Source organism: Rhinolophus sinicus, linkage group LG07, assembly GCF_036562045.2.
Source record: "Rhinolophus sinicus isolate RSC01 linkage group LG07, ASM3656204v1, whole genome shotgun sequence".
Lineage (NCBI taxonomy): Eukaryota > Metazoa > Chordata > Mammalia > Chiroptera > Rhinolophidae > Rhinolophus > Rhinolophus sinicus.
The window spans coordinates 77,070,104-77,095,493 of NC_133757.1; the positions used below are offsets into that span (position 1 = coordinate 77,070,104).

Genomic DNA, 25,390 nt, shown 5'->3' on the forward strand with positions numbered 1-25,390 from the left:
ATCACAATTAATTATTTTAAAATTTCACTTTTGAAATTTTACTTTCTGATTCCCCTTCTCGATGGAAAGCTTTAAAATATTTTATAAAGTGATTCCTCAAATTCATACAGTTATAAAAATGTACTCTAATGTTTTACATAAACATAGATTTCATTAATATTCAAATATTCAAGTGGTATTTATTGATTTAATAAATATTTACTGAGATTCTAACCTTGTGCTGTAATAGGCACTAGGGTACCAACATATACCGTGCTTCATTGAGTTCATAAGAGAAAAAAAATACAGGTAAGTAAATATATTGATTAAATAATTAGAAAACATAACAAGTGCTATGAGGAAACAATAGGTATTGTACAAAATAACAGGAGTGGCCGTACTTTGAAAGGGTATAAGGCTTCTATGAGACTATAATGTTTATGCTTTGCTCTGTATGTCCATGGATAATCCAGAGAGTGGCCAGCCAGTGTATGGGATTGTTCCCAGCAGAGGTAACAACAAGGTCAAAGGAGGTACAACAGAGAAATAATATTAGCAAACCTAATTTATAGATCACAATATTGAGATATTTTCCACAATTCCCACAAAGAAACACTGGGCAAAATTTATGTTAACTTACGTTCCCTTTGCATGTACAAGATATGAACATTTTCATTTTCTAGAATGAAAAACGGAATCAGTAGTGAAAACATTTTTTTTTTTTTTTTTGCTGACATTGCCAAAGAAAACTAAAATTATTCATATTATATTCATTCTCATACCAACTCTGATAGCAATGAAATACCAGGCAGGTAGTAATGAATGTCTTCTTTTATCTTAGGCGGAAAATAAGATATGTAGAGGTACAGAACTGTTTACATATGAACCTCTTCTAAGTATATTGATGTCTTAAACAGCTTTAGCTGTTGTTCAATAAGATTTCTGACCAACATACTGACATTTGCTCCACTGGATTAGAGCAGTCTCAGGAGAGAGAGCTGGCCATTTCAGGGATCAAAAACTAGTTGAAGGTTATAGCACATGAGACTTTTGTCATAGATTATCCTAATCAATGACATTATAAAAATAAGAACCTAGATCAAATAACGTCTGTAACAGCTGGATTAAATTTCTACTTTAATTTTCATGATGTATATGTTTGCTGGTTAAAACAGATATGTTGGTTAAAATATTAGTGAATTATTTCTGGCATGGAATTAAGTGTTCTCTTTTAGGTTGTAAGTTCCTTTTAAGCAGGATTGTTCTTTGTAAAAGCAAAGAGTGATCCTCAGCTTAGCCCAGGGGTGTCTAAACTTTTTTCAACGTTTTTCACCAAGGGCCATATGCGGTAAAATACACAAACAGCCGGGCCAATCACTCGAGGTGAAGTACTTATTGCCTCACCTGGTTTATTTAAGTAAACTAAATATATTTTTGGAATTTGCTGCAGGCCAATTAACAGTGGATCATGGGCCGCAGTTGGCCTGCGGGCCGCAGTTTGGACACCCCTGGCTTAGTCCAACGCTTGTCACATGGTTAGCATTTAATAAGATTTGGCTGAACAGAAAAACTCCTCTGAACTAGTTAGGGCCAATAAAGCTTATCCTGGACATACTCCAGAGATGTTTGGTAAGTTACAGATATTTTGGTAATTGTACACTATGCACAAACTGAATCTTAGTTTGAAATTTTGCAAAATTAAAATTGAATGAGCCATGCAATTTTACACACTGCCAATGAAAATAAGACATTTCTTTTTCTTGACTAGAGATGTTTAAACCAGCACAGCTAAAGAAGCACAAATCTAAATGAAAATTAGTGTCTGGTGTAAGTGTATTTCTAGAATGCATGCCGTGAATGTCTATTCAATGGATCTGAGATGAGGCACAACTATTGATATTCCACCCCCAGCACACACACACACACACACACACACACACTCCCCTATACAGATTCCTTAGGTCATCTTGTTTGAATGTTTTCTTTTGGTTACCTTTTTAAATGTTCCTTGTTCCTATAATACTTACTCTTAACTCTATAGAAACAGCTTGACTGATACTAGAAGAGTGAAATGAAGCATGAGAAATAACTGATTCTTGATATTCACTTGGTTTTCATACTTACTTTTATCTTTTATATCATTTTTCCATATCATTTTTTAATAAAACCTCATGCTTCAGTCATTATGGAATTATGTTCTGTGGTTATTTTTCTTATATCAACATGGCTTCTAAATAATTAAGCTGAATGAACACAGATTTCAAAGGATTAAAACGAATAGTTTGAAGAAACTAAAGGAAAAACATATCCACTAATATACTTGAAGATCTTCATATAAAAGAAAGTAACAATTTTATAAAGAAGTAAAACTGATATACAGAGAGGAAAAAATAATGGGGTATTTACATTAAAAATAGAAAAAATACGTATTGTTTTATACACACAAGGCATCAATAACAACTTATAAGGAAAAATACCATTGGTAAAGCAATTCACTGTGGGAAATAAAATACCATTTTAATTTCCCCCTCAACCCTGAATAATGGACATTCTAGCCCTGTTAAACAAAAGCAGAACACAGCCTTTGTAGGTTCTAGACTGAGTATCGAGCTGCTTGTAGGACAGAAGTGCAGGCTTCTCATTCTGGTGAGGTCATTCTATCCCAATGTTACAGGTGCAGGAGAGTTGCACAAGGAACAAAGAGCTGGGGAAGGGGCACCTAGCCAGCCAGGCTGAGTAGCTGAATCAACCCTCAAGTCAGAGAGATGCTGGGTACCCCAGCTGAATGCCTTCATACCCACAAGAGCAAGAGGAAAGAGTATTCCAAAGGAAAAATACATTTTTATCAGCATGATCTCCGACCATTGGCTGCACACTTCCTCACTCAGTACCTATTTGCTTTTGATTTTCTAAGAGCTTACTTTATCCAGAGACTCTCAAAACAATTTGTGAAACATCACTGCACACAGACATTGGCACGATAGAGTCACTTATGTAAAGGGAACTAACATGGAGCTGGAAGGCCATGAAAAAGTTTGCCTTATGCTCATCCCACCCATGAACTTTTGAAGTTTTTTTTTTCTTTTCTTTTTTTTTTTTTAAATTAAATTTATTGGGGTGACAATTGTTAGTAAAATTACATAGATTTCAGGTGTACAATTCTGTATTACATCATCTATAAATCCCATTGTGTGTTCATCACCCAGAGTCAGTTCTCCTTCCAGCACCATATATTTGATCCCCCTTACCTTCAACTTTTGAAGTTTTGAACCAGCAATGAAATCACATCATGAACTTCACTTCCTCTTCACCATGGCAACTAGACCGTCTGCAATCTTTGCCTTGAAAGGAACCAATCTGCTTCACCAGCTACCACACTTCATTTGCATACAGGACCTAAATGAGGTTTGGAATCTTGGACTTCCGTGCTTCCTGTAGAAGCACAGCCTGGAACTTACTTCAGATTCTTACCACCTTGACCTGACCAATCTTTTTTGAACTAGTCCCCACACACCATGTTAGACAGTCAATAGGAAAAGTTTCTTTTATTACCACTTGTGGGGTTTGCCTTTATAAGCTCTGGTTTTCTTTGTCTTCCACAGCGCACAATTTGTGGTTCCCCCTGAATCTGTGCCTCCCGTATTACAATCCTTTCCTCATATAAATGCATTCTATTCGTGACAGCCTAAATCTTTTTTGTGTTTCTTTTTTGTTTTTTTTGTTGACACCACCATATCTTGAAAATAGATGACAGGAATTTTTCCATCCTTATTCTTCATTATAGAGGCACAAAAAAGACTAGAGGACTTGTTTTATTTAATATAAAAAAAAAATTCAAGTTCCTTGAATATCATCTCATAGAAACTACTACAGACACCTTGTGCTACTAGCATATTTGTGACTATCCTTTTCGTTTATACATTTTCATCTATGCCAATGTAAGTCACCCACGGAGCAAGAAACTTAAATACTGAGAAGTTGCCAAATCTCCTTACTCTCTTTCCACACCACACAGTGGCTCTTCCCTGGATTTCTCGGGAGTACAGACCGGCTCAAAGGAAAGGGAAGAAGGAATGGATACTGCTCTTCTCCCTGGACTGGACAGTGAGCACATACACACCGGCATTAAAAACCCAAACCTCCATTTCTCAACATTGTTTCCACCAGCATTACTTTTGGATATGCAAATGTCCATATTGAATTTAAATTTTTCCTTACAAGTCTGTACTGAGGTGAATGTAAATAGCTATGTTTGTGGATAAATTAATTAGAAAAACAATTGGACCTGAGGCCCCACTACACACAAGAAATAACCCTTTCATCTTTTTCAGCAAACAGGTTAATAACTTGGCCTTGCCTAACTTCCTAATTTTCTGAAACTAATTTTTCAAATAGCAGATAGATTGCATCCGGCCAGTCCAGTTTTTGGTTGAATTTGTAAAACATATTGTGTATAGCCTGGAGCAATAATGAAATGTCAGGATTTTGAGGGGAAATTTGAAATTGGGAATCATTTAATTAGTCTCCAAAAGTTTAATTCAAAATGTTTGAGCATTCTAGGAATAGGATTCGTTTTATATTTAGCTTCAGTTTTCTTACCTGTTTTACTGTTTGAAAAATAAATGCAGACTAGATTCAACAATGCCTAATAAATTCAACAGTTTTCACAGATTACCTAGGAATGAATGTTTCTTCTTTCTTCATATATATATATATATATATATATATATATATATATATTATATGTTTATCATATATTGATGGGTCATGTTGGACTAAAGGAGGAAACTGTGTACCTAAAAAAAAGAAAGAACAAAGTACAGAGGAAGGAGGAGAGGAATGCTGGGCTGTCAGAGGAGCAGCACAGGAACTAAAGGTGGAAAGATGCTGAGAACCCTGGACTGGTTCAGCCAACCTTCATCCTTCCCTCCTTCCACATTTGGAAAGCAAAAAACTGCTTTTCCCAGATTTCCTTACCGCTAGGGTTCTTGAGCACATTAGGTCCATCAATTACATGTTGTCCTGAGATTTAGAAAAGTTGAACTGTGGTATTTTTTCTAGTGATTGTGTGGTAGCTGCTGCTTTCAGTCAAGATTGTGAAAATGTTAAGTTTCTGCAGCAGCAACAGGGGAGCATCTGTTATTAGATTTGTAGATGCTGAGAGGCAGTTGTGATAATACAGGTGGGAGCTCTTGCTCCAGCATGGCCTAGGACAAAGAGTGACCTCAGACTTATACTCTTCTTCCCTGGGCCATTGAGTGGAGCTCTGGGAGTATTGCTAAGAAGCTCAGCTGACAAATTATTCCGCCCTCCCAACAACTTAATTCTCATCTTCATTGACTGCCTAGAGCGATTTCTACTCCCTGGACTGCACCCTGACTGATAAAGGGAGTAAGTGTCAGAAGCCTATTAAGTGCTTTTTCCAGTCTTAGAACCACGGGAGTTTTCCAGACGAAACACCCAAAGAAGTTGGCAGGTTAGAACTAAATCTAAAGTCCAAAGTCAGGCTATCTACTAAATTCAAATACAAACCCTACTAAAAGAAAATGAAAAGCCCATGAAGACAATGGAAGATAACAGAAAATGGTCCAGGGTAATAAGCATTCTGTGTTGTTGTCGTTGTTGTTGTTTCCCTCAGTGTGTGTGTGCCAATTCTTTGGTGTGGCAGAGCTTGAACCACGTAAGGGATTCATGAAAATAAATAACAGAATTTGAGTATGAAGGTCCTCACTAATACACCACACTAACAAGCTTGGTATTTGTGTTACAAACAATACTGAGCCATTGATGGTTTTAAAGCACTGAGTTCTATATATGTTTTGGAAAGACAACATTTAAGCAAAGATCAGAACATAAGAGAAACAGTAAGATTTGGAAGCAGAAAGACAAATTAGAAGATGGTTGAAATATTACAGGATAGGATAAACTCATGAATGGAAGTGAGGGAAAATTGAAAAGATGTATCTGAGGTAGACTTGATAAGACAATGTGTTGGGATGGGAGGTACATAACAGAAAGGGATGCACTTTCTAATCTGGGCAAATGGATAAATTGTGATGCCTTTCATACAGATATAATATAGGCACAGAATTTATGGGAATAAACAAGCTAGGACTCAGCAAGGTAGAAAATCAGGATTACACGATTCCAGGGCTGGTCTTATCCTGATGAGTTGTGCAACCCTGAATAAATTTCTTAATCTTCAAGCTTTCCTTGTTTGTATAACAGAGGTAATAATATCTGTCCTCCATAATACATGAAATTGATGTGAGAATAAAACGAGCTAATGTGACAGCGATATGAAAAATTAACTTGTTTTTTTCTGATTATTCTAACTCATTTGGCAAAACTGGAAAGGTCTAGTAAAAACTCCGTGAACTGGAAAAAATAGACTGAATTTTTTTCATCTAGCTCAGCTTAAAGTTTGAGCTGAAATAGTATTTGCTGTTTTTAGCTTAGCCTGAGTGACCTGGGCTACTTCGGGAGGAAAAAGAAAATAACACTATGTGGAGAATGCTATTTTATTTAGAAAGACAACTGAATAACGTGGCCATAATTCAGAGATTTCAATGGAAACGGGGACAATTACTGTGGAATAATGTGTTTCAGTTTATTGTGCACAGAGTTGTGTAACATCAATCGAAGCTTTCCTGAAGCAATTAGAAGTAGAACACAGTGAACTGCAATTTCATCAACTCCAAGTGCACATGTGAGCAACAACTGGGAATCCTGTCTCACTTCTCAGCCATTCTGACAAGCAAAAGGCAATGAACTTCAGCCTGCTACCATGTTTCCCCAAAAATAAGACCTACCCAGACCATCAGCTGTCATGCGTCTTTTGGAGCAAAAATTAGTATAAGACCCGGTCTTATTTTACTATAAGACAGGGTGTAATATAATATAATACAGTATAATATAATACTGGGTATAATATAGTATAATATAATATAATATAATATACCGGGTATAATATAATGTAATATACCGGGTATAATATAATATAATATAATATAATATAATATAATATAATATAATATAATATAATATAATATAATATAATATAATACCGGGTCATATTAATTATCGCTCCAAAAGACACATTAGAACTGATGGTCTGGCTAGGTCTTATTTTCAGGGAAACACGATATATACAGTCTTGTTACATTAAAACAACAACAATAGCAGTCAAACCGTGTTTGTACTTCACTCCTTTGTTTTGGAAGAGAAAGAGAAAATATGTTCTTTACCAAAAACAAAACAAAACAAAACAAAACAAAACAAAACAAAACAAAACAAAACAAAATTCTACTTGTAAATCAGCACCTGAGTTAATTTCGTGTTTGACACAGAATTTAAAGCATGTGAAAAACAACTTTGTTAGACACACATCAAAGTTGTAGCTTTAGAAGAAAGTGGCAGGAATTGGTTGCCTGATAAAAACCTGCCAAATAATCTAACCGAGAAATAATACAGACTGCTTTCTGTCCTTTCCAATAATTTCTGTGATATGTATAACTAAAATAGGACTTACATGATTTATTGTGCTTGCTTAATTTCTATAAAATATTATGAGAAAATAAAACTTTTCCACATATTAGATCTTAAGTCAACCTCTTTATAGTTATACCTTGTATACTCTGATCAGTGCAGATTTCTGGAGAGGTAGACCTATTATTACTGTTCATGCACATAAATATTTATATTAATTATATTTATAATAAATAAAGTCTAGTGTAATAGGATAACATTCTTCCTATAACTTATAATAAATCTATAGGAATAGGTAAGACTACATCCAGGGTTCTTAAAATCCCAGAGTCAGAAATCTTTCTAGACAGGCAAGCAGATGAGTGATGGAATTCATCACTCATGGATTTTAACTATATATCTCAAACTTAAGGATTTCACATGTATTTTACAAAAGCATATATAATTAGTTCATATAAAGATGTAATATAATGTATTTTTTAAAGTTTCTTTTTCTTTTGTTACCTGGCTTAGTGACAAGGGAAAACTTGCTTGAAATGTCTCCATCTCAGCTTCCCCATCTGTAAGATGGGAAAAATAATATAATAAAGTGTCTCTTGAGAGTAAAAATAAAAATGGACTGCACTGAACTTGGCACAGTTCCTCCTGGAAGAAGCTAGTGATGGGCAATATATGATGATGGTCTTAGGCAAGATTGAGTGAAATATTTATTTTTTTTTCTAGTGTAAGGAATTAACATGAAGCTCTCTAGAATGTTCCCAATGATACGTTTCCATATCATTGGAAGGACATGGCTTTATATGGACCCATCTTCAGATCTACCCCTATGTACATGATAGTTGTAATTTATTTTCTGATACACACTTACTCTTTACCCTACATGTCAGGGCTTGTTAAAAGATGCACCTTGGTTTCTCTGCTATAAGTAATAAAGGCCCATCTTCAGAATAGGTAGACAAACACAAGAAATAAAAAGGGTCCTATTGGCCAAAGTTAACAGAGTGGTAGAAACAGTAATTATCAGCAGAAGAAAGTGTCCTCCACAAAAACAGTGATACCAAGAGGACCATTAGCAGGGAAGAGAGCAAAGGCTCCTTGATCACAGGGTTATGACAGAAGAATATGGGATAATTATTTCAGAGCCCATGATAATTAGCCCCCCAGAAATCTCACAGAGTAACTGGAGAACAAGCTGAGGAAGTTGAATTTTAGGTGAGCAACTTGAAGAAAACCATTCTAACAGGTTTTAATAATGGCTCTAAATATGCCACAGGCTTTAGAAGATAAGAATCTCCTATTTGAAGAGGAACAGTAAAAACACCACATGCTTGCCATCATAGGGGAGCTGAATATCTTACTAAAGACACACGACTAGTTAGTGGCAGATTCAGAATGGAAAATACCATGAATCACAATTAGAGGCAGGATTGGGAGCTGGAAGTGCTGAATTCTTGATCCAGTGCTATGAGACTTGGTCAAATCATTAAAACATTCTCAGCCTTAACTTGTCTATGACTCTACAAGTAGAAAGGAGCAGAGCTATGATTCAAATTAAGGAAATAGGAACAAAGAAACAGGTGGCACAGATGCCAAAATGGTAAGATAGATTTAAACACCAAAATTGAAGGTCATTAAACTCAAAAATAATAATAAAAAAAACAGCTGCTATGTGGATAAAAAAGTACAATAATAAGCTATATGTGAGACAAGTTAAATATAATGATAGATAAAAATGAAAATATTAATGCAAAAAGATATATCATACAAAAAATAACAAAGAAAGTTGGGGTAGGTAAACTAATATCAAAGTAGGCTTTAAGGAATTATTGCTGTGAATAGAGAACATTTTATAACGATAACATGGTCAATACATGAGGAAGATATAAATAAAATGTTATGTAACCAATAGCATAGCTTCAAAATATATAAAACAAAATCAACAAAATCAGAAAGATAAATCTATAATCATAGTGGAATCACAGCTCCCTAGAACTGTTAGAACAAGTAAACCAAAAGAAAATCAGTGGGGATATAGAATAGTTGAAAAATTGATTGACAAACTTGAGCGAACTCATTTTATAAAACACTACACCTGGTAAGTGCAAAACACATATTCTTTCCAAATACGCATAGAACATTTACTAATATTACCATTTGGTGGGATATAAAGCGATCTGAACAAATGTCAAAGAATTCAAATCAATAAAATTATAACTAGACACCCCCCAAAAAAAAAAAAATCCTGAAAAGCTAAGAAATATACTTCTACTATCCTATGGGTTACAATCTCAGTGGAAGTATGAAACTATTGAATCAAATAATAATTAAAATGAAATATATTCCTGTATCACATAAGAGGTAAAGGAAAAGCTACACTTAGAGGCAAATTTTTAGCCTGAAAATGCCTATATTAGAAAAAAAGAAAGCTGATATTCAATGATCTAATTATTTGTCTCAGGAAATGAGAAAATAAACAACAAACTGATCCCCAAATAACAGAAGAAAGAAAACAGTAAATCAAAAGAACAAAATAAATTACAAACAAATTATACAGGGGCCAAGACCATTGAATAGGGAAAGAATAGTCTTTCTAGCCTTTCTAGTTAGCAGCAAATGGTGCTAGTGCAACTGGGTGCATGAACACCCACATTCAAAAGAATGAATGTGGATCCCTACTTCACACACATGCACAACGATTAACTCAAAGTGGCTTACAGACATAAACATAAGAGTCAAAACTATAAAATTCTGAGGAGATAGCACAGGAGTACATCTCTGTGATCTCTGGTTAGGCAGTGATTCCTTAGCTATATCACTGACAGCACAGACAACAAAAGAGAAAATTGATACGTTGATTTCATCAAAATGAAAAGCTTTTGTGCTTCAAAGTGCACCATCAAGAAAGTGAAAAGGCAATCCACAAACTGGGAGAAAATATTGCAAACATTTTCATACATAAAATCATATACAGATTTGTGTGCAGAATATATAAAGAACTTTGCTAATTTGGGCATAAAAAGAAAACCGAAAGATATTTTTCCACAGAAGATATATGGATGGCTAATAAACCCGTGAAATGATGCTCACCATCATCAATCATGAGGTAAATTAAAAATCAAAATCACAATGACCATTTCACATACATTAGGACAACTATAATCAAAGAGACAGACAATAACAAGTGTTGAAGAGAAAGCAGAGCATTGAAAACCTTACACATTCCATTGGAAATTTAAAATGGCACAGCCCCTGTGAAAAACATTTTGGCAATCCCTCACACCATTATGATCAATTGATTCTACTTGTAAGTATCTAAGCAAGAAAATGAAAATATTTGTTCGTATAAATACTTATACATAAATGTGCATAATAGCATTATGCACAATAGCCAGGAAGTGGAAACAACCCATATCAACTGATGAGTGGATAAGAAAATGTGGTGCAGTCATACAATGTAATACTATTTGGCAATAAAAAGGAATGAAGTACTGATCCATGCTACAACGTGGATGAACCTCTAAAACATTATGCTAAGTAAAAGAAACCAGTCACAAAAGACTACATGTTGCACAATTCCATTTGTATGTGAGATCAAGAATAAACAAATCTATGGAGACAAAGTAGATCAGTAGTTGGCCTAGGCCTGGGGTGGTGGGGGTTGAAGACGCGCTGGTGAGTGACTGCTAATGCATATAAATTTCCTTTGAGGATGCTGAAAATGGTCAAACACTAGATTAACGCCAATGGTGGCTCTGTAAATATAATAAATATAAAACTTGGTAAACAAACTAAAACCTATTGAATTGCATACTTTAAATGGGTAGACTTACTATTGTTTAAATATATCTCAATAGAGCAGTTAAGAAAAAAAAACATGCAATAGATAAAATTGACAAATAATAAAATTTGTTCTTTGGAAAATATTAGTCAGACCTAGTGAGAAATATCCATATAAAAAGAAACTATTGAAAAATACCAATATCAGAAAGGAAAAGATAACATCATCATAGATATTATAGGCATCTAAAATATAACATGACCAATTTTATACTAACAAATTTAAGAATTAAGTATCATTTGGACAAAATGACCACATTTCTAGAAAAAACATGATATATCAAAACAGATACAGAAATGAAATAAATTCTACTTTCCACATTTTTGTAATTTGTTGAAATCTCTTTCACTGTTGTAGAATTAGTCCATTTTGTATTTTTATGTAATCCTTTGGTGTCTCAGGAAGGGAAGGGCGTGAATCACTGCCATGAAAGGGAAGTTGACATCTGAGTAGAAAGACAAGTATTTAAAGAAAAGCCAATGATTTGAGAGACACTTTTAATCTAATAAGAAAATATCACTTGATCCCTTTTAAATAACAAGGTAGAATACAATCAATTTTTTTATGGAGAAGCAAACTTATTTTTCATCTCTTCTCTACAATTACTTGTGTGTAGCAAAATCAATTTATTACACTTATGCAAAGATTAGCAAACACCTTGCATAAAGACTAAGTAAGAAACATGTTTTCTTAAATGTCTTTCACTAAGTGTAAGTATGTCTCTAAAAGAATTAATACAAGCCATTGGCAGTAGAGCTTACCATAAGACACTTCAGAAAATATAGTGAATAATGTGATTCTGGGCTTTGATAATATCATATGCATATGACTGCACTAACTTTTGTTTATTGTAACATAATGAGAGGCAATAACAACATCAGCAAAGCTATGTCCGTTGAATAATATTGGTTTGTTTAATTTCCATAGGTAAAATCGCTCCACTCATGAAAACAAGACAACCAATTTTTGTTTGCAGTCTCATTGCAATATGTATAATAAAATTTGGTTGGTGTGACAATGTGTCTGTGAAAGCTGACAAGCGGGTAACTGCAGTATACAAGCTATTTCATTTTTTATGTTTAAAGAATTACTGGATCGCTAAATTAAATTTTATTTCTGTAGGCTGTGTCAGACACATAAAAACCAGGTGTCTAAGTTTGCATTTCTGCATTTGAGTTGCTGGTTTCTTCATGTGGAATCACAAAGCTGTACGAACGGATTATTCCACCTAATAATTACAGTTGGCAATTACTATGGTGATATAAAAATTATTTAACGGGCCATCAATTGCAAGGTTGTTTTTGGCTTTTAACCTAGGGGATTGGCTTCATATGTTGAACAGACATTTAATGGATGATATTGTGTTAAACAGTTAAAACAAATTAAGCCTACACAAGAGAATCTATTAAATAACCTTATCCCTTCCTCCAGACATTTAATTGATAATTATTAATACCCATGAGGATGATCATCCAGCCAATTATTTCAAATATAGATCCAGCAACTATATTTTTCATCTCTAAATTCATTTTAAACACTATTTAAACCTACATTTAATTTGCACTCTAACACTTAATAGATACAAATAAAAATTTTAAAAGCAATTACCACTCCTATATAAATATAATGCACCGAGCTACTTCAGATCCTGATAAATCCCCTGGGACAAGATATTTAGCCAAAGCCTAACTTTTTTTTATCTGTGAAATGGGGAGATAGATATAGATATAGATATAGATATAGATATAGATATAGATTCAAAGAAGTGTGTAACAAATTCAGATTTCATGTGAATCTGAATTAAATTTACTTCAGATTAAATAAAATTAAACTTTATACATCTAATAGTCAGTGTTTTTATCTTTTCCTTGGCACATTCTTTGCAGCAAAGTGTATACAGCGTGGATTCTAGAATAAGGTTTACTAGCAGGGTAAACTTAGGCAAGTTACCTCTTTCCTCTGCAGAAGGGAGATTTTTTATATTTTGTACGGATGCTGTAGTAAGGATGAAACGAGTTGTTAACATATCATGTGCTCAGAACAGTGCCTAGTACATAGTATGTATTCAACAAATGTTAACTTTTGTTGCATTATTTTTCCCACTGTGTGTTTTGCCAAGTGAGCAAATAAAAATACTACATGTTGGATATTAAAGCTAAAGAAATTATACCAAACTATTTAGTTAATTCCACTACCTATAGAAAGTATAATCCTGTATTAGGTTAAGTGTGTTTCTGTAACTCAATTCCTGAAGACGATTGTGTTTACTTACTACACCAAATCAATAATATGTCTTTCAAAGGAAACAGAACACAACAGTTTAATTTGTACATAAGTGGTTTGTACAGCATCATAGAATGCCCCTTCCTCTTCTCTCCTTACCACCATCCTCTTTACATCACTGACTCGCAGTGGTGCTTGGGGAACACTTGAACCCCCATAGCTGGGTTAGGTACCCGTCTGAGGGTTCTTCTTACACCCTTTGTCTACTCCCCATCCTACTCATTCATTTATCATATCATTTAGTACACCTATTCATTTACCTGTTTTCTTCACTAGGTTCTTGAGGATAAGGACGGTTTCTATTTTTTTTCAACACTATTTATTTATTGTATAGTACAGTGAGTGCTTGGCACACAGCTGACTCTCAATAGAGATTAGATAAATGAAGATACTTTCTAAATAGGGTGATTACTGTGATTCAAATAGTTCTGAATCCCTCATTTCCTCGTGTTCTACTTACCCCTATTCTGTTCCTTGGTAACCGACAGCTCTGGAGTTCCAAACTGTAACTGGACAATGCACAACCATGGATACCAAACCGTTCATTAGGCAGTGCGATAACTACATGGTGAATGAATAGAGTACTTCTTCTAGGTTAAGCACTACCGTGTTATATCATGTGACTGTCAAATATTTCCATAAACAAGGTATTCTCTATGAAGTAGCATAGAAGACGGAAAACGTTTAGAATTCTGGACTCCTGCTCTGCCACTTACCTAGTCTTTTGAAACTTAGTTTCTCTTTCTATGTGATGAGAAAAATTATACCTACGTTAAGAGTTACCATAGGGTTTTTGGATACATTTCAAAACTTTTTGGAATAGAATAGGCATTAAAAATACTATTACTGTATTATTAGTTTTGGGGTTTTAAGATATAAATTTATCTAAGAGCTCTATCTTGTCTGTCTTTTGAATAAGAAAATGGTTGCACAGAAATAGCTCCGGAGTTTTGATCGCACTCTGACACGTGCCACTTATTCCCAGGGATAATTTTTGTTCTGAGGCCAAAACAAGCTGACTCAACAAATACCAACTCAATTGATCCTGCCTGCTTCCTCCCCACAAAGCATAACAACACTCCCACCAAATCAAGGACAAAGAAGAAACCTTTGCCATCTGTGTCATTTGTGAGTGGAGAGAAACAATGTTCCCCAATTCCCCATACAAACGACAGGAAGTCTCTCCTATTTGGGTATACACAGCTTTGCCCATTTCTCCTCAGATAATGAAATTAGGTAGGATACGTAAAAACCAGTATGTTCTAAATACTACACAGGTAGTACAATTAAACAACTATTGAGAATTAAACATCTTTCTGAGGAGCTCACAATTTAATTTATATCTAAATTAAACAGACACATGACACATTTTGACAAAGAGCAGCTGTGTGCATGATCTCGTGATTTACTCCTCAGAGGAAAAGATCTCTTCATATGAGGAGCATTTTCACTCAACTATTACGATTATGAATAATCATGTTTTGACATTGTTCAGTAACTATACAATTAAAGTTAATATACTACTTTAAGCTGCACAGCAAATGTAAGTTTTCTTCATGGTGTGATGTAGCAGTCTCCCCCTTTGCATTCTTCAATTCAATCTGTTTCCATAACAACCACTGGGATATATTTTTAATGATTTTACTTTCTTACAAAAATCAAAGCTCTTGAAGGCATAATGTCGTTTATTTAATTTCCCTCATTTGTTTTTTATAGTTATTCTAATAAAAATTTATATTTTATTCACTATTGCCTTTGGCAGTACTTAGTAAAAGCTCTGTAATATCTATTAAAAACAATAACTGATAAACGATCAAATAAGAAAGAAAAGGAGAAAGAAAATGAGTTTTAAAAAATCCTGCAAACTCTTCTTCCCTGACATAATTTATTTTCAGAATGCATAAAGGCCATTGCAAATAAACAACTGGTCCACTTGCTCAGACACTAAAAGAAATAACAGTGAACCTGTTACAAATAAGTCAATAGATTTAATGAGAAATTTAATGTACTCAAATTCTTCTTTCGATTGACCATTTTTTGTTTTTTTAAGAGAGGTTATGTTTGTGGGGCAATATCAGTCCATTTGCTACAGGCAGATATATGATTTCCTTTTAGCCTGGAAAGACTAAAAGTAGGCAAGGAAAACCATTGGAAAGAGAGTAGGGGAAGATGATTCTGGTAAATATAAATTGGTAAATGTGATTTCTTAATAAGAACAAATTTATATTTCATTGTCTTATGCCTTGGGAAAACTACTGCAGTATTTTAAATTCTTACCAAAAGTAGCATTATATTATCACAACAGAATGTACTTTTTATAATCATAATCTTAGTTTCCAAAACTTTAATTCTATATTTTGGTTATAGAAATCATCTCAGAACTGTTTGATTTTTAAAATTAGTTCTTCCATGTTTTAAGGCATATGACATTTCTAATTAGAAGAGGGAATTTAATATATGAGATACTGTACTTAATAGCACTTTATAAACAAACAAACAAAAAAATCTCACTTTTGTTCAGTAAATGCTCTCTGCTCAAAGTATTTATCCATTCTACAAATTGTTTGAAGTTTCCTTTATGTTCCAAACACCAGAGAAATAGAGCTAAAATGGGACAAATCTTCCCTTTTTCCTATTATATCCTAGTGTAGAAAAACAAAAAATAAAGCAATATGCATTCATATTTATACAAATATTTTCAGAAAAGATGAGTGTATGAAAAAAAGAAAACCAGAATTGGCACAGAGAGTGCATGGGTGAGGAGCATAGTTGGTGCAATATTAGGAGTAATTCCAGTCCAGACTATTATGGTAAATATGCCAAGTCCTGAGTGAAGAAGCTAAGCCATGGAAAGATGTCGGGAAAGAAACTTTTAGGCCTAGATCCATGAAAAATACATATATGGTCTTCATACCATCTCCTTAATTTACATAATAAACACCATCTCCATATTACTAATTTATGAAACAGAATAATTTCTCCCTCAGTTTTGTTAACATCCGTGCATAAAGATAGTTGACGAGGATCAAATGTTATGGTCATTGATCAAAAGGATAGAATTCTTCACTTCAATTTGGTGATTAAATATAATAAATAAATTCAATACACCATACTCTAATCAATTCAACCAATAGCATTGCTGAATATCATGAACAGAAGTCAAATAATTTAAAACATTTTGCTAATTTTTAATACAAAATACTTCAGCTTACTAGAATTGGACATGGCTATTTTGAAGAGCAAATCATATCCACTCCACCTCACTTTTACAAGTTTTGGCACAAAATGAGGAAAGATATGCTATATTCATCTGTCTATAGTAAAAGCTCCACCTGACTTCCTTTCCTTTAGGTTTTCATCCAATTTTGTTTTCTTACAATATTATTGTGGGTTTTTCTAATGGTAAGATCAACTGTAATTAAAGTTATATAAACTCTATACAATTATTTATTTTCTATATGATATCCAAGGGATGCCAGTGTTCATTAAATCATAAAGAATGGGATTCTAGATGAAAACATTTCCAGTTCAGGGCCTGATTTCTTTTATATTACAGGAATGTCCAAGTGGGCTGATTTAATACCGTATAATACAAAAGAAGTAACAGTAGAGCCTATGAGCAACGAGAACAACAAAAAAGCTGCTAATGTTATGATTCTTTAATTGAAACATACAATCCATCTACGTGCTTCTAAAATAAATCAAAAAATAAAAGCACATCATTTTCATTTCTGATTTTTCATGAGCTTAAATAATATGGAACTTTCACCTTCGGCACAACTCTTCTATTTTGAAAATAAAAGATGACACAAACATGAATCTTTTTAGCAGCTTGTTTTACTAATACATACTTATCAGATTGTATAAGGAGGTACTTTGTCCAATAGCTGCAAATTTCATTTTAAAAATGCGTATTATCTATAAGTTACATCTTATTCCTGTGAAGAGTTCATAGTAAATTGGAAAAATCTTGGGATTTAAATTCAGACAGAATTCAGTCTCATCAATTCTTCCTTCTTACTTGCTATACCTAAGAGAGTTATGTAACTTTGTTGAGTTATGTTTTCACTTGTAGTACGCCAACAACTGTATCACTTCTGATAATGGGTGTGGTATATAAATAGCCTGCAAATTAGAAGACCTGGGTCCTTATGATTCGGAGTAAATTACCTAAACTCTTACGAATATATCTATTTCATTACCATTCAGCTCATTAATTTTGTATTGTATAAATCTCAGTATGGTGGTGAGCTATGATGAAACACTGGACACAAAAATTATAAAGCTTTATGACTATTACAAATCATTTGAATTTTATATATATGCATTACACACTTCTTGAAACCTTTCTTAGCCAGTCTCTTCTTTCATCTTTTCTAGAGCAGCAAGCACCTCAACACAGACCATGTACATAGAAGGATGGAAAATGTGGCCTGAGCCAATGAATAAATGTTTGGAAATGGCAAATCTCCTCATCAAACACACAGAGTGACACAACTATAGTCTATTTATAGTCTCAAAGAATTACCATTGATTATAAAAAAGTAACTTTCTCTGGAGTTGTTGATAACTATCTAAAATGACATTTTTTCATCTTCCTAGTTTGAGTTCCATAGATTTTTTTTCAATTCTATCCCTCATAAAAATCTTTCACCTTCTTATTTCTGACTCTGATAATCTCCTTTGCTCTCATTTTAAATTTAATATTGAAACCCTGATTTGATTCAGGAAATTGCTTAAGGGTGTAGTCGGTATAAGGTACTTTTTTGTTTGTTTGTTTTTAACATGTAAACTTGTGATACAATAGATTTAAAAGAGATGTTTCTTCCTTGCTTATCATACAAGGGGCTCTCCTACCCCTTAAGTTACAATTGTGAAGATTGTCATTTACTAAGTTTAATCTCTCAAACCTCTCAGTGTTCTCATTCAATTTGAAATATTTTAAGCTAAATAAATATTTTCTGAATTTAAAAAATCAGGTAGTCTGAATTACCTTATAGATTAAAAAAGAAAAGAAAAACTGTTTTTCAATTAGGTCAGTTATTGAGGATGCAATCGTGAAAATGGCTATGAAATTGGACATATTTATATCAGTCAATGCGGAACAGATAATGATCCAACAGACACACATAACCATGACATTACAAAGGCCCTATTTGTCCTTATGCCACACTACGAGGTATTATCTCATTTACAATCTTTGTGCTTAGCCAAATGTATACAATTCAAAAAATGACTGTTTTCGGCCCCCAACCTGAGACAGACATGGTAGAATAGCCCTCTAGATTTAGACTCCTAAGATTGTTAGAACACCTAGTGTCACCAGTTATTACCTAAGGAACTTTGAGCAAGTTTTTAAATGTCTCTATTCCTCAGTTTCCTTGTCCATCCAGTAGGGCTAATAACCATAGCTACGCTTCACTGGATTCTTGTGAGTATTAAAAACGAGAATATGTGTAAAATGCATAGAAAAGCTCCTGGCATATATTAATCAGCCATCTTCCTCCTCCTCCTTATCATCATCATCATCTTTAATGGGGGTATGATACGTACAGGAAAGCCTCCAAGGTTCTGGATGACAGCAGCAGAGACATAATAAAAGCATGGGTATACAAAATGGAAATGTAGGACAAAACGCCACCTCTCTCTCAAAGAAGAAATGCATTTGTAGTAGAGGCTGGCCATATGCTCTCAATTTCGTAATTTTGGTGATATGGGATGACTCTATATCCCATCATCCTAACAGATACACTGAGGTATGTCTCTGGTTTCCAACCAATGGTACCAGGGTAGAAGGGATACACGTTACTTCCAAACCTAACCAGGTACCTCCATCATCGCCGACTCCTACTCTTTCCATTACGTGATAAACTCAGACAAGATAGCAGTCCCACGAGACGGGAGGAGCAGGGATCCCTGCATTCATTGTTGGAGAGTCAAATGTCCTGCATCGGACTGAGTCATGCGCAAAAGCAAACTTCTGTCACATGAAGCCTTTGAAACGTCTGAGTTTAGCTGTGACAGCTCCTATTCTTCATTTTTATACTCACGACTAAGCTGCTGTCACTCAGCTCTAAATGCATTCTTCCATATTCTACTTTAAGATGCTGCAGCTGGGAACCTTCAAACCAGATTTCTCCCTTTGACATTTACCTCTTGGTCAGGTTCTGCCAACGTCAGTGCTACAGGAAGCTAGTATACGGAAGGAGAAAGAAAAGGCTCGCTTCTTGCTTACCCTCTGTTTCTGTTAGTGCCATCCCAGTAACACTTCTTTTAGTCAATAGTGAAAGGTGGGTACAGTTTCTCATTTTTTCCCCACACTCTTTGAACTATTAGGTTGGTGCAAAAGTAATTATGGTTTAAAAGGTTAAAAATAATTGCAAAAAACCACAATTATTTTTGCACCAACCTAATATCTTTACTGCACTGTCCCCTTCCTCCCACGTGAATATATAAGGGCTGAGAAGTGCACTCCCTTCAGGGGTCTGGATCAACTTCAGAGTTTACTACAGCAGCTGAAAAGCATCTCTCCTCAGAGTCTGGGGTACAGTTCAGCCTCTTTTCCTTCAGCTTTTGAGGTTAGAATAACTCAAGTTTCCTCCTTGTGTTATTCTTCTGTATGGATGGTTGTTACTTCCAGCAGTAAACTTGTGTACCTTCTTGACTTTTGATTTTTGCAGTCTTGCAAGAGCAGATTAAATAATTTTTCATATTATATACTCTGTTAAAATTACTGGGTTCTGCTTACCTGGCTGTACCCCCAACTTGTCTAACTATTCAAATATAGAAATTGGTAGCTGAAGCCTGTGCTACCATTAAAAAAAAAAATCTCAAATAGGTGGCATTTGTTTAATGGTTGAGCAACGGGTAGCAAGGAAATGGATTTCAAAGGTCAAAAAGCCATCTAGCTACATGATGCATTGGAAAACTCTTGGTAAAACTGCTGTTTGATTTCACTTGGGAAACAGACAGTAGGCCCCTGTGGGGCTGGCAACACTCAACATAGATTGAAAAACAAAAGTTAATAATGTACGTGGAGTATTACTGGCTACATTCAGCGAGGTGTTACAAGAGAAATGTGAGCTCAGAAACTAATTAGCTAGAGTAGAAGAAGATCTGACACAGAAAGAGAGAATCCAGAAGTTTCAGAGATTATTGGACAAAATGTCTGGCTTCTTCTAAACCCCAAATGGAGGGACACGACACCAGGGCAAGCATTAAGTAACAAAGGTCCAATAAAAATGTACATATGAATAAAGTAACTCAGGGCAAATATGAGATTTAGAGCTAAAGTAAAACTCAAATGCACAAAGTAACTCGGGTAGAACATCAGGTCAAGGACATGGTCCTCCTGCCTGTTTTTCAAGACAATATCATCTCGAAAGAGAGACACAGGAGAAGAGGAAGTCAAAGGCACCCAAGAAACAACTTTCCTAGGCAAATGGACTATCAGGAGGCAAACAGATCAGAACCCTATGAATGTTTCAGAAGACCGTAGTAGTAAAATACCATGATCCCACATATATGAGCCTTGAAATATTTAAGACTTAAAACAACTCTTGGCCCATAATTTTTCCCAAATGGGAAAAAATATTTAAGGCTGCACAACCCTCAAGAGGCACGTCAAAGATGGACAAGGAGAATGACAGAAAAGAAAGAACTTCCCGGGAGCACATCCAGAAGCTAAAAAGAACCATGGACAGGGGAGATGGACAAAGCCTATTCAAGGGTCCTCCCTGACATCCAGATTAGGGAGACTTTATAATGTCTGTCTAGTAGGATTTCACCTCTGATTTCCATGTGTATCTGATTCTTTCTTTTTCCAAGCATGAGTATTTATTGTGGTTTCCCTCTCCCTACTCCTTACCAGTACATTGGGTATAAATCCACGTTGAAAGCTGGTTGCAAAATACGGACAATTTATTCATAGGTGATTCACCATCATCATTATTTGATGAGGACAATGAATAAGCAGAAATCATGGACATGAGCTGAATCCATGACTGACTGAAATAATTTTTAGTTATCTTTCTTGGAGTGTAATGATCCTTCTTCATGAAGGAGTGGAAACATGACATGAATATATGATGACCAGAAATGTGGGCTAGGGCAAAGAGGGGCTAGGTGCTCACCAATTCCATCTGCTTTTCCTGACAACATAGATCCCTAACATTTACGAGCCCCCACACCTCTTACAGTGGGGCCATGAAACTATGTCCTGGCCAATGGAAGGATGGCCACACATTCAATGCTGCTTCATAATAGCCCAAGCACAATGCACCATGTAGTCTCTTTCCGCAGTGACATGAGAGGCCACGTGCTTAAGAAGGCAGAATCACAAAATGAAAAGAGTCTCTATCTTTGCATCATCATTTGACAGTGAACCTCAAAAGAGAGCTGCCTAGGACACATGGGTCATGACATAAGAATGAAATATTTGATTTTTCTATGTTAAGAAACTGAGATTTTGAAGTTATGTTACAGTGCCTAGATTTTACCCCATCACATAGCATTAGATATTAAAAGATTAATAACTGGATTTAATTAAATTGGTAACTTGATGTCTTTTTCCCTTTACAAAAAGTATTTGAAGGAAAAGAAAATGTCATCAAGAGAGTGAGACAGTACGTATAGTAGAAAAAGCCTTGCCTTGAGAAGCCTAGTTTCCACTAATCCTTTTTCATTTACTAGCTAAGTGACACTTGTAAAGTCAATTAATTTTTCTGGACCACAGTTTCTACACATCTGTAAAATAAAGCTAATATTAGGTTACCCAATTGTAAGAGAAAGCCAGGACAATTGTTGGCTCAAGGTTTTGATCTGCACTTCTACGAAAAAGGAATTAAGCATTAAAGCCACTCTTATGAAAGCACAGAAGTAACTTTTTTTATTTAAAAATTAGCTACTGCATGACACATGACAAAGTGCAGCTTTATGAATAAATATTGTGTAATACGTGTTTAAGTGGTGTTACCCATGCCAAGCAATTTTATTGAAAATAATAATTTACAAAAGGTGATATTAGAGAGAGATGAAGCAGTGCAGATGACATTTCAAAGATTTTATTCCCTAGAACTTTGACTTTTTAGTCATGTTGCTCACATTTCTCCATACCCTCCCCCCCTCTCCCCATAATCTAAGGTGATAAAACTTAAGCAAAATTCCCACTTCTATGTTTTGTCAACAGAAAGTCTATTCCTTCGGATGGTTTCTCTTGATATCCACTCAATAATGTTTATTCAAGATCATTATTTCTACATAAAATAATAGAAATTATCAAGTAACGCAAAAATTATCAAGTAATGCAAAAGTAAAAATAAATAAATAAATAAATAATTTTAAAAACCCTAAAATATTTGCTCATATTCAATTATGCATTCATCAACTAATAAAATCAAGGCTAATGAAAACACTTGTGTTCTTATAAAATGGTAAAACAATAATTAAAATATATCTAATATGTCAAACTAAAGTGCAGAGAGTAAATGGAATTTTCCTTCCTTAAAATGAAGAATGTTGCAGCCAAAATCTACATGAAGAGCATAAAAAACTCCTTTTGCTAATGAGTTCTCTTTTCTCAATCACTGGGAAATAATGGCTAGTTAAAGTCAAGCATTTGAACTTAAAGCAGACAACAAAACATGAAAGTATGTCATTCATTATCTTGTCTTCAAATCATGTTTGCAATTATTTAACTGAAAATTTTAATTTTTGAATTCTTTTTGCAGACATTTTTAGAATATATGTTAAAAATATACAGAAGGTATGTTCTGATTTCCATTGTTTTTGAATAATTCTGTACTTGTTTTGCTCCATTGACTCCATTACACAAGTACAGAATGCAAGATAGGAACTTTAAATATCTCTTTAAGGTCCCTAACATAAAGGAAGAGCAAAGAAATAGAAAGAAAAGGAAATTGTTGTTTAATCTGAATTAAACTCTGATATTATATGGCATTAAGATATATCTATGAATAGTCATTAACTAAACTGAATCTATATGAACATAATACAAGTGCAAATACTATTGTAAACAAGAATAATGTATACTTAGAAAGTCATCCCTCTCCTCATTTCCTTTGCATTCCATTTACATACAAGCTATTTTGAGGTAAAATAACTTTTCACTCACCAATGAGGAGGTTTGTGAGGCATCAGCCAAATCCCCTGAGATCTCGGGTGTTCGCGTGTTGTTTGGGATTCTGTGAGGGTTACGGGCTATCGCTTCACACCAGCCCAGCATTTTCTCCTTCCTCTTATCCCTTTTCAATTTCTGAAATTCTGAAAATAATTTACATTCCCTGAAACAGGTCACTCTTATTAGTTGTCGACGTTTGGAAAATGTACATAATTGAAATTAAATAAGCAAATTAATGAAATACCAATGGAGACATTTTATTTTACCCAGGGGTTATGGGAAGGAAAAGAATATGCCGATTATCAATAATATCCCAGAGCCACAGGGAATGAAAACAGTACACATCTATTCAAAGAGCCTAACAACTTTTATACCCCAATTTGTGACACTTCTAGATGGTGGAAATTCCTTGCATCGGGTTCTAAGTATTACTTTCAGGGATCAGTTTATAACATGAAGTTCTTAACTTGGGAGCTAAGAACAGACCCAGATGCTGATATAATTACATATTACAATGACGTCTAAAATTTGTCATAGATTTTCAGCTGATTGCTCCTACAGATGCAGAATAAATTGAACACAGGCCACTGACAGGGATTACTCATTCTATCAATGGGATGATTATCTCCCTTGTAAAGTTCTGCCCACTAAAGGAGAAATTTTAGTGCAAGCTTGGTAAATTTCATATATGGCATCTAGCACCAATACAATCTATTCAAAAATAATATTTAAAAAAAATATCCTTATTATCTCATGAGTAAAAATGTTCCACAACTCCTTCTAGCTTTCCAGAATTTCCCATTTGGGGGAACTTTTCTTTTTTGTCTTTGAAAAAGTTGTATCAACAATGACTTTTAACATAATGGAGAAAACATTCTTTCCCTTTTAAAGTTTTATAGCCTACTTTTCCGCTCCACCACCCTCAGTAATTAGAAATAGTTTATTGCAGGTCTTTAGTTAAATGCATTACAGTGTCAATTAAATATCAAAAATAATGTGGAGTAATTATTTTTCACAGCATCCAAAGCAATTAGCAATCTGGTGGTTTATAACATTTCAGGGATTCAAAATAGCACATTGCATAGCACTAAGAAAAGTAACATAAAGGTTGCACTAACAGATTGATGAGTTATTATCCTAAATGACAAAATACTCAAGTTAAATGGATCTGAACAATGTAAATAGGGAAGTTATATATTTAAAAAAAACGTTAAGTCTAAGATACTCAAAGGAATGGATTTCTTAATAAGGCTGAACATCTAATATGAGTGAATCATTCATTTGAGATACAGGGAAATGGTTAGGGAGCTTGAAAACAATTGTTTGAATGAGCAACAAATTATTAACACTTGCCATTTCCAACACATTGCTTAAGATTTTATTGAAAATTCTTATCTATGTTATACAAAATCTGCCTATCCAACTAATTGGTACTCAACAAAAAGTAAATATTTCTGCATTTCCCAGCACAGTATCTTGGTTATTCATCAGCTTTAAATTACATTTCTTGAAGTGTGCTAAGAGTAAATGAAAATTAGTATCTTTATTCAAAGGCAAGGAGTGCAATGATACATAATGACCAAAAGCGTTTAATCAAGTATAAACAAATGTTCTACTTGTAAGTCATCTGCCATTTATTTTTTTTTAATTTTCACTCTATAATT

The 25,390-nt window shown here is 34.3% G+C and overlaps 1 protein-coding gene across 11 annotated transcripts in view; it reads right to left on the reverse strand.

Moving 5' to 3' along the window:
• MARCHF1 (membrane associated ring-CH-type finger 1) overlaps positions 1 to 25,390 on the reverse strand; it is a 633,309-nt gene that overhangs the window by 230,023 nt on the left and 377,896 nt on the right. For 7 of the 11 annotated variants that reach the window (XM_074337792.1, XM_019737035.2, XM_074337796.1 and 4 more), the window contains one exon: positions 23,721 to 23,869. The exons of the other annotated variants lie outside the window; for them this stretch is intronic. In XM_074337792.1, coding sequence (XP_074193893.1) covers positions 23,721 to 23,831 — 111 coding nt within the window. In that variant the 5' untranslated portion in view covers positions 23,832 to 23,869. The remainder of the gene's footprint in view (positions 1 to 23,720; positions 23,870 to 25,390) is intronic. 11 annotated transcript variants of the gene reach the window in all.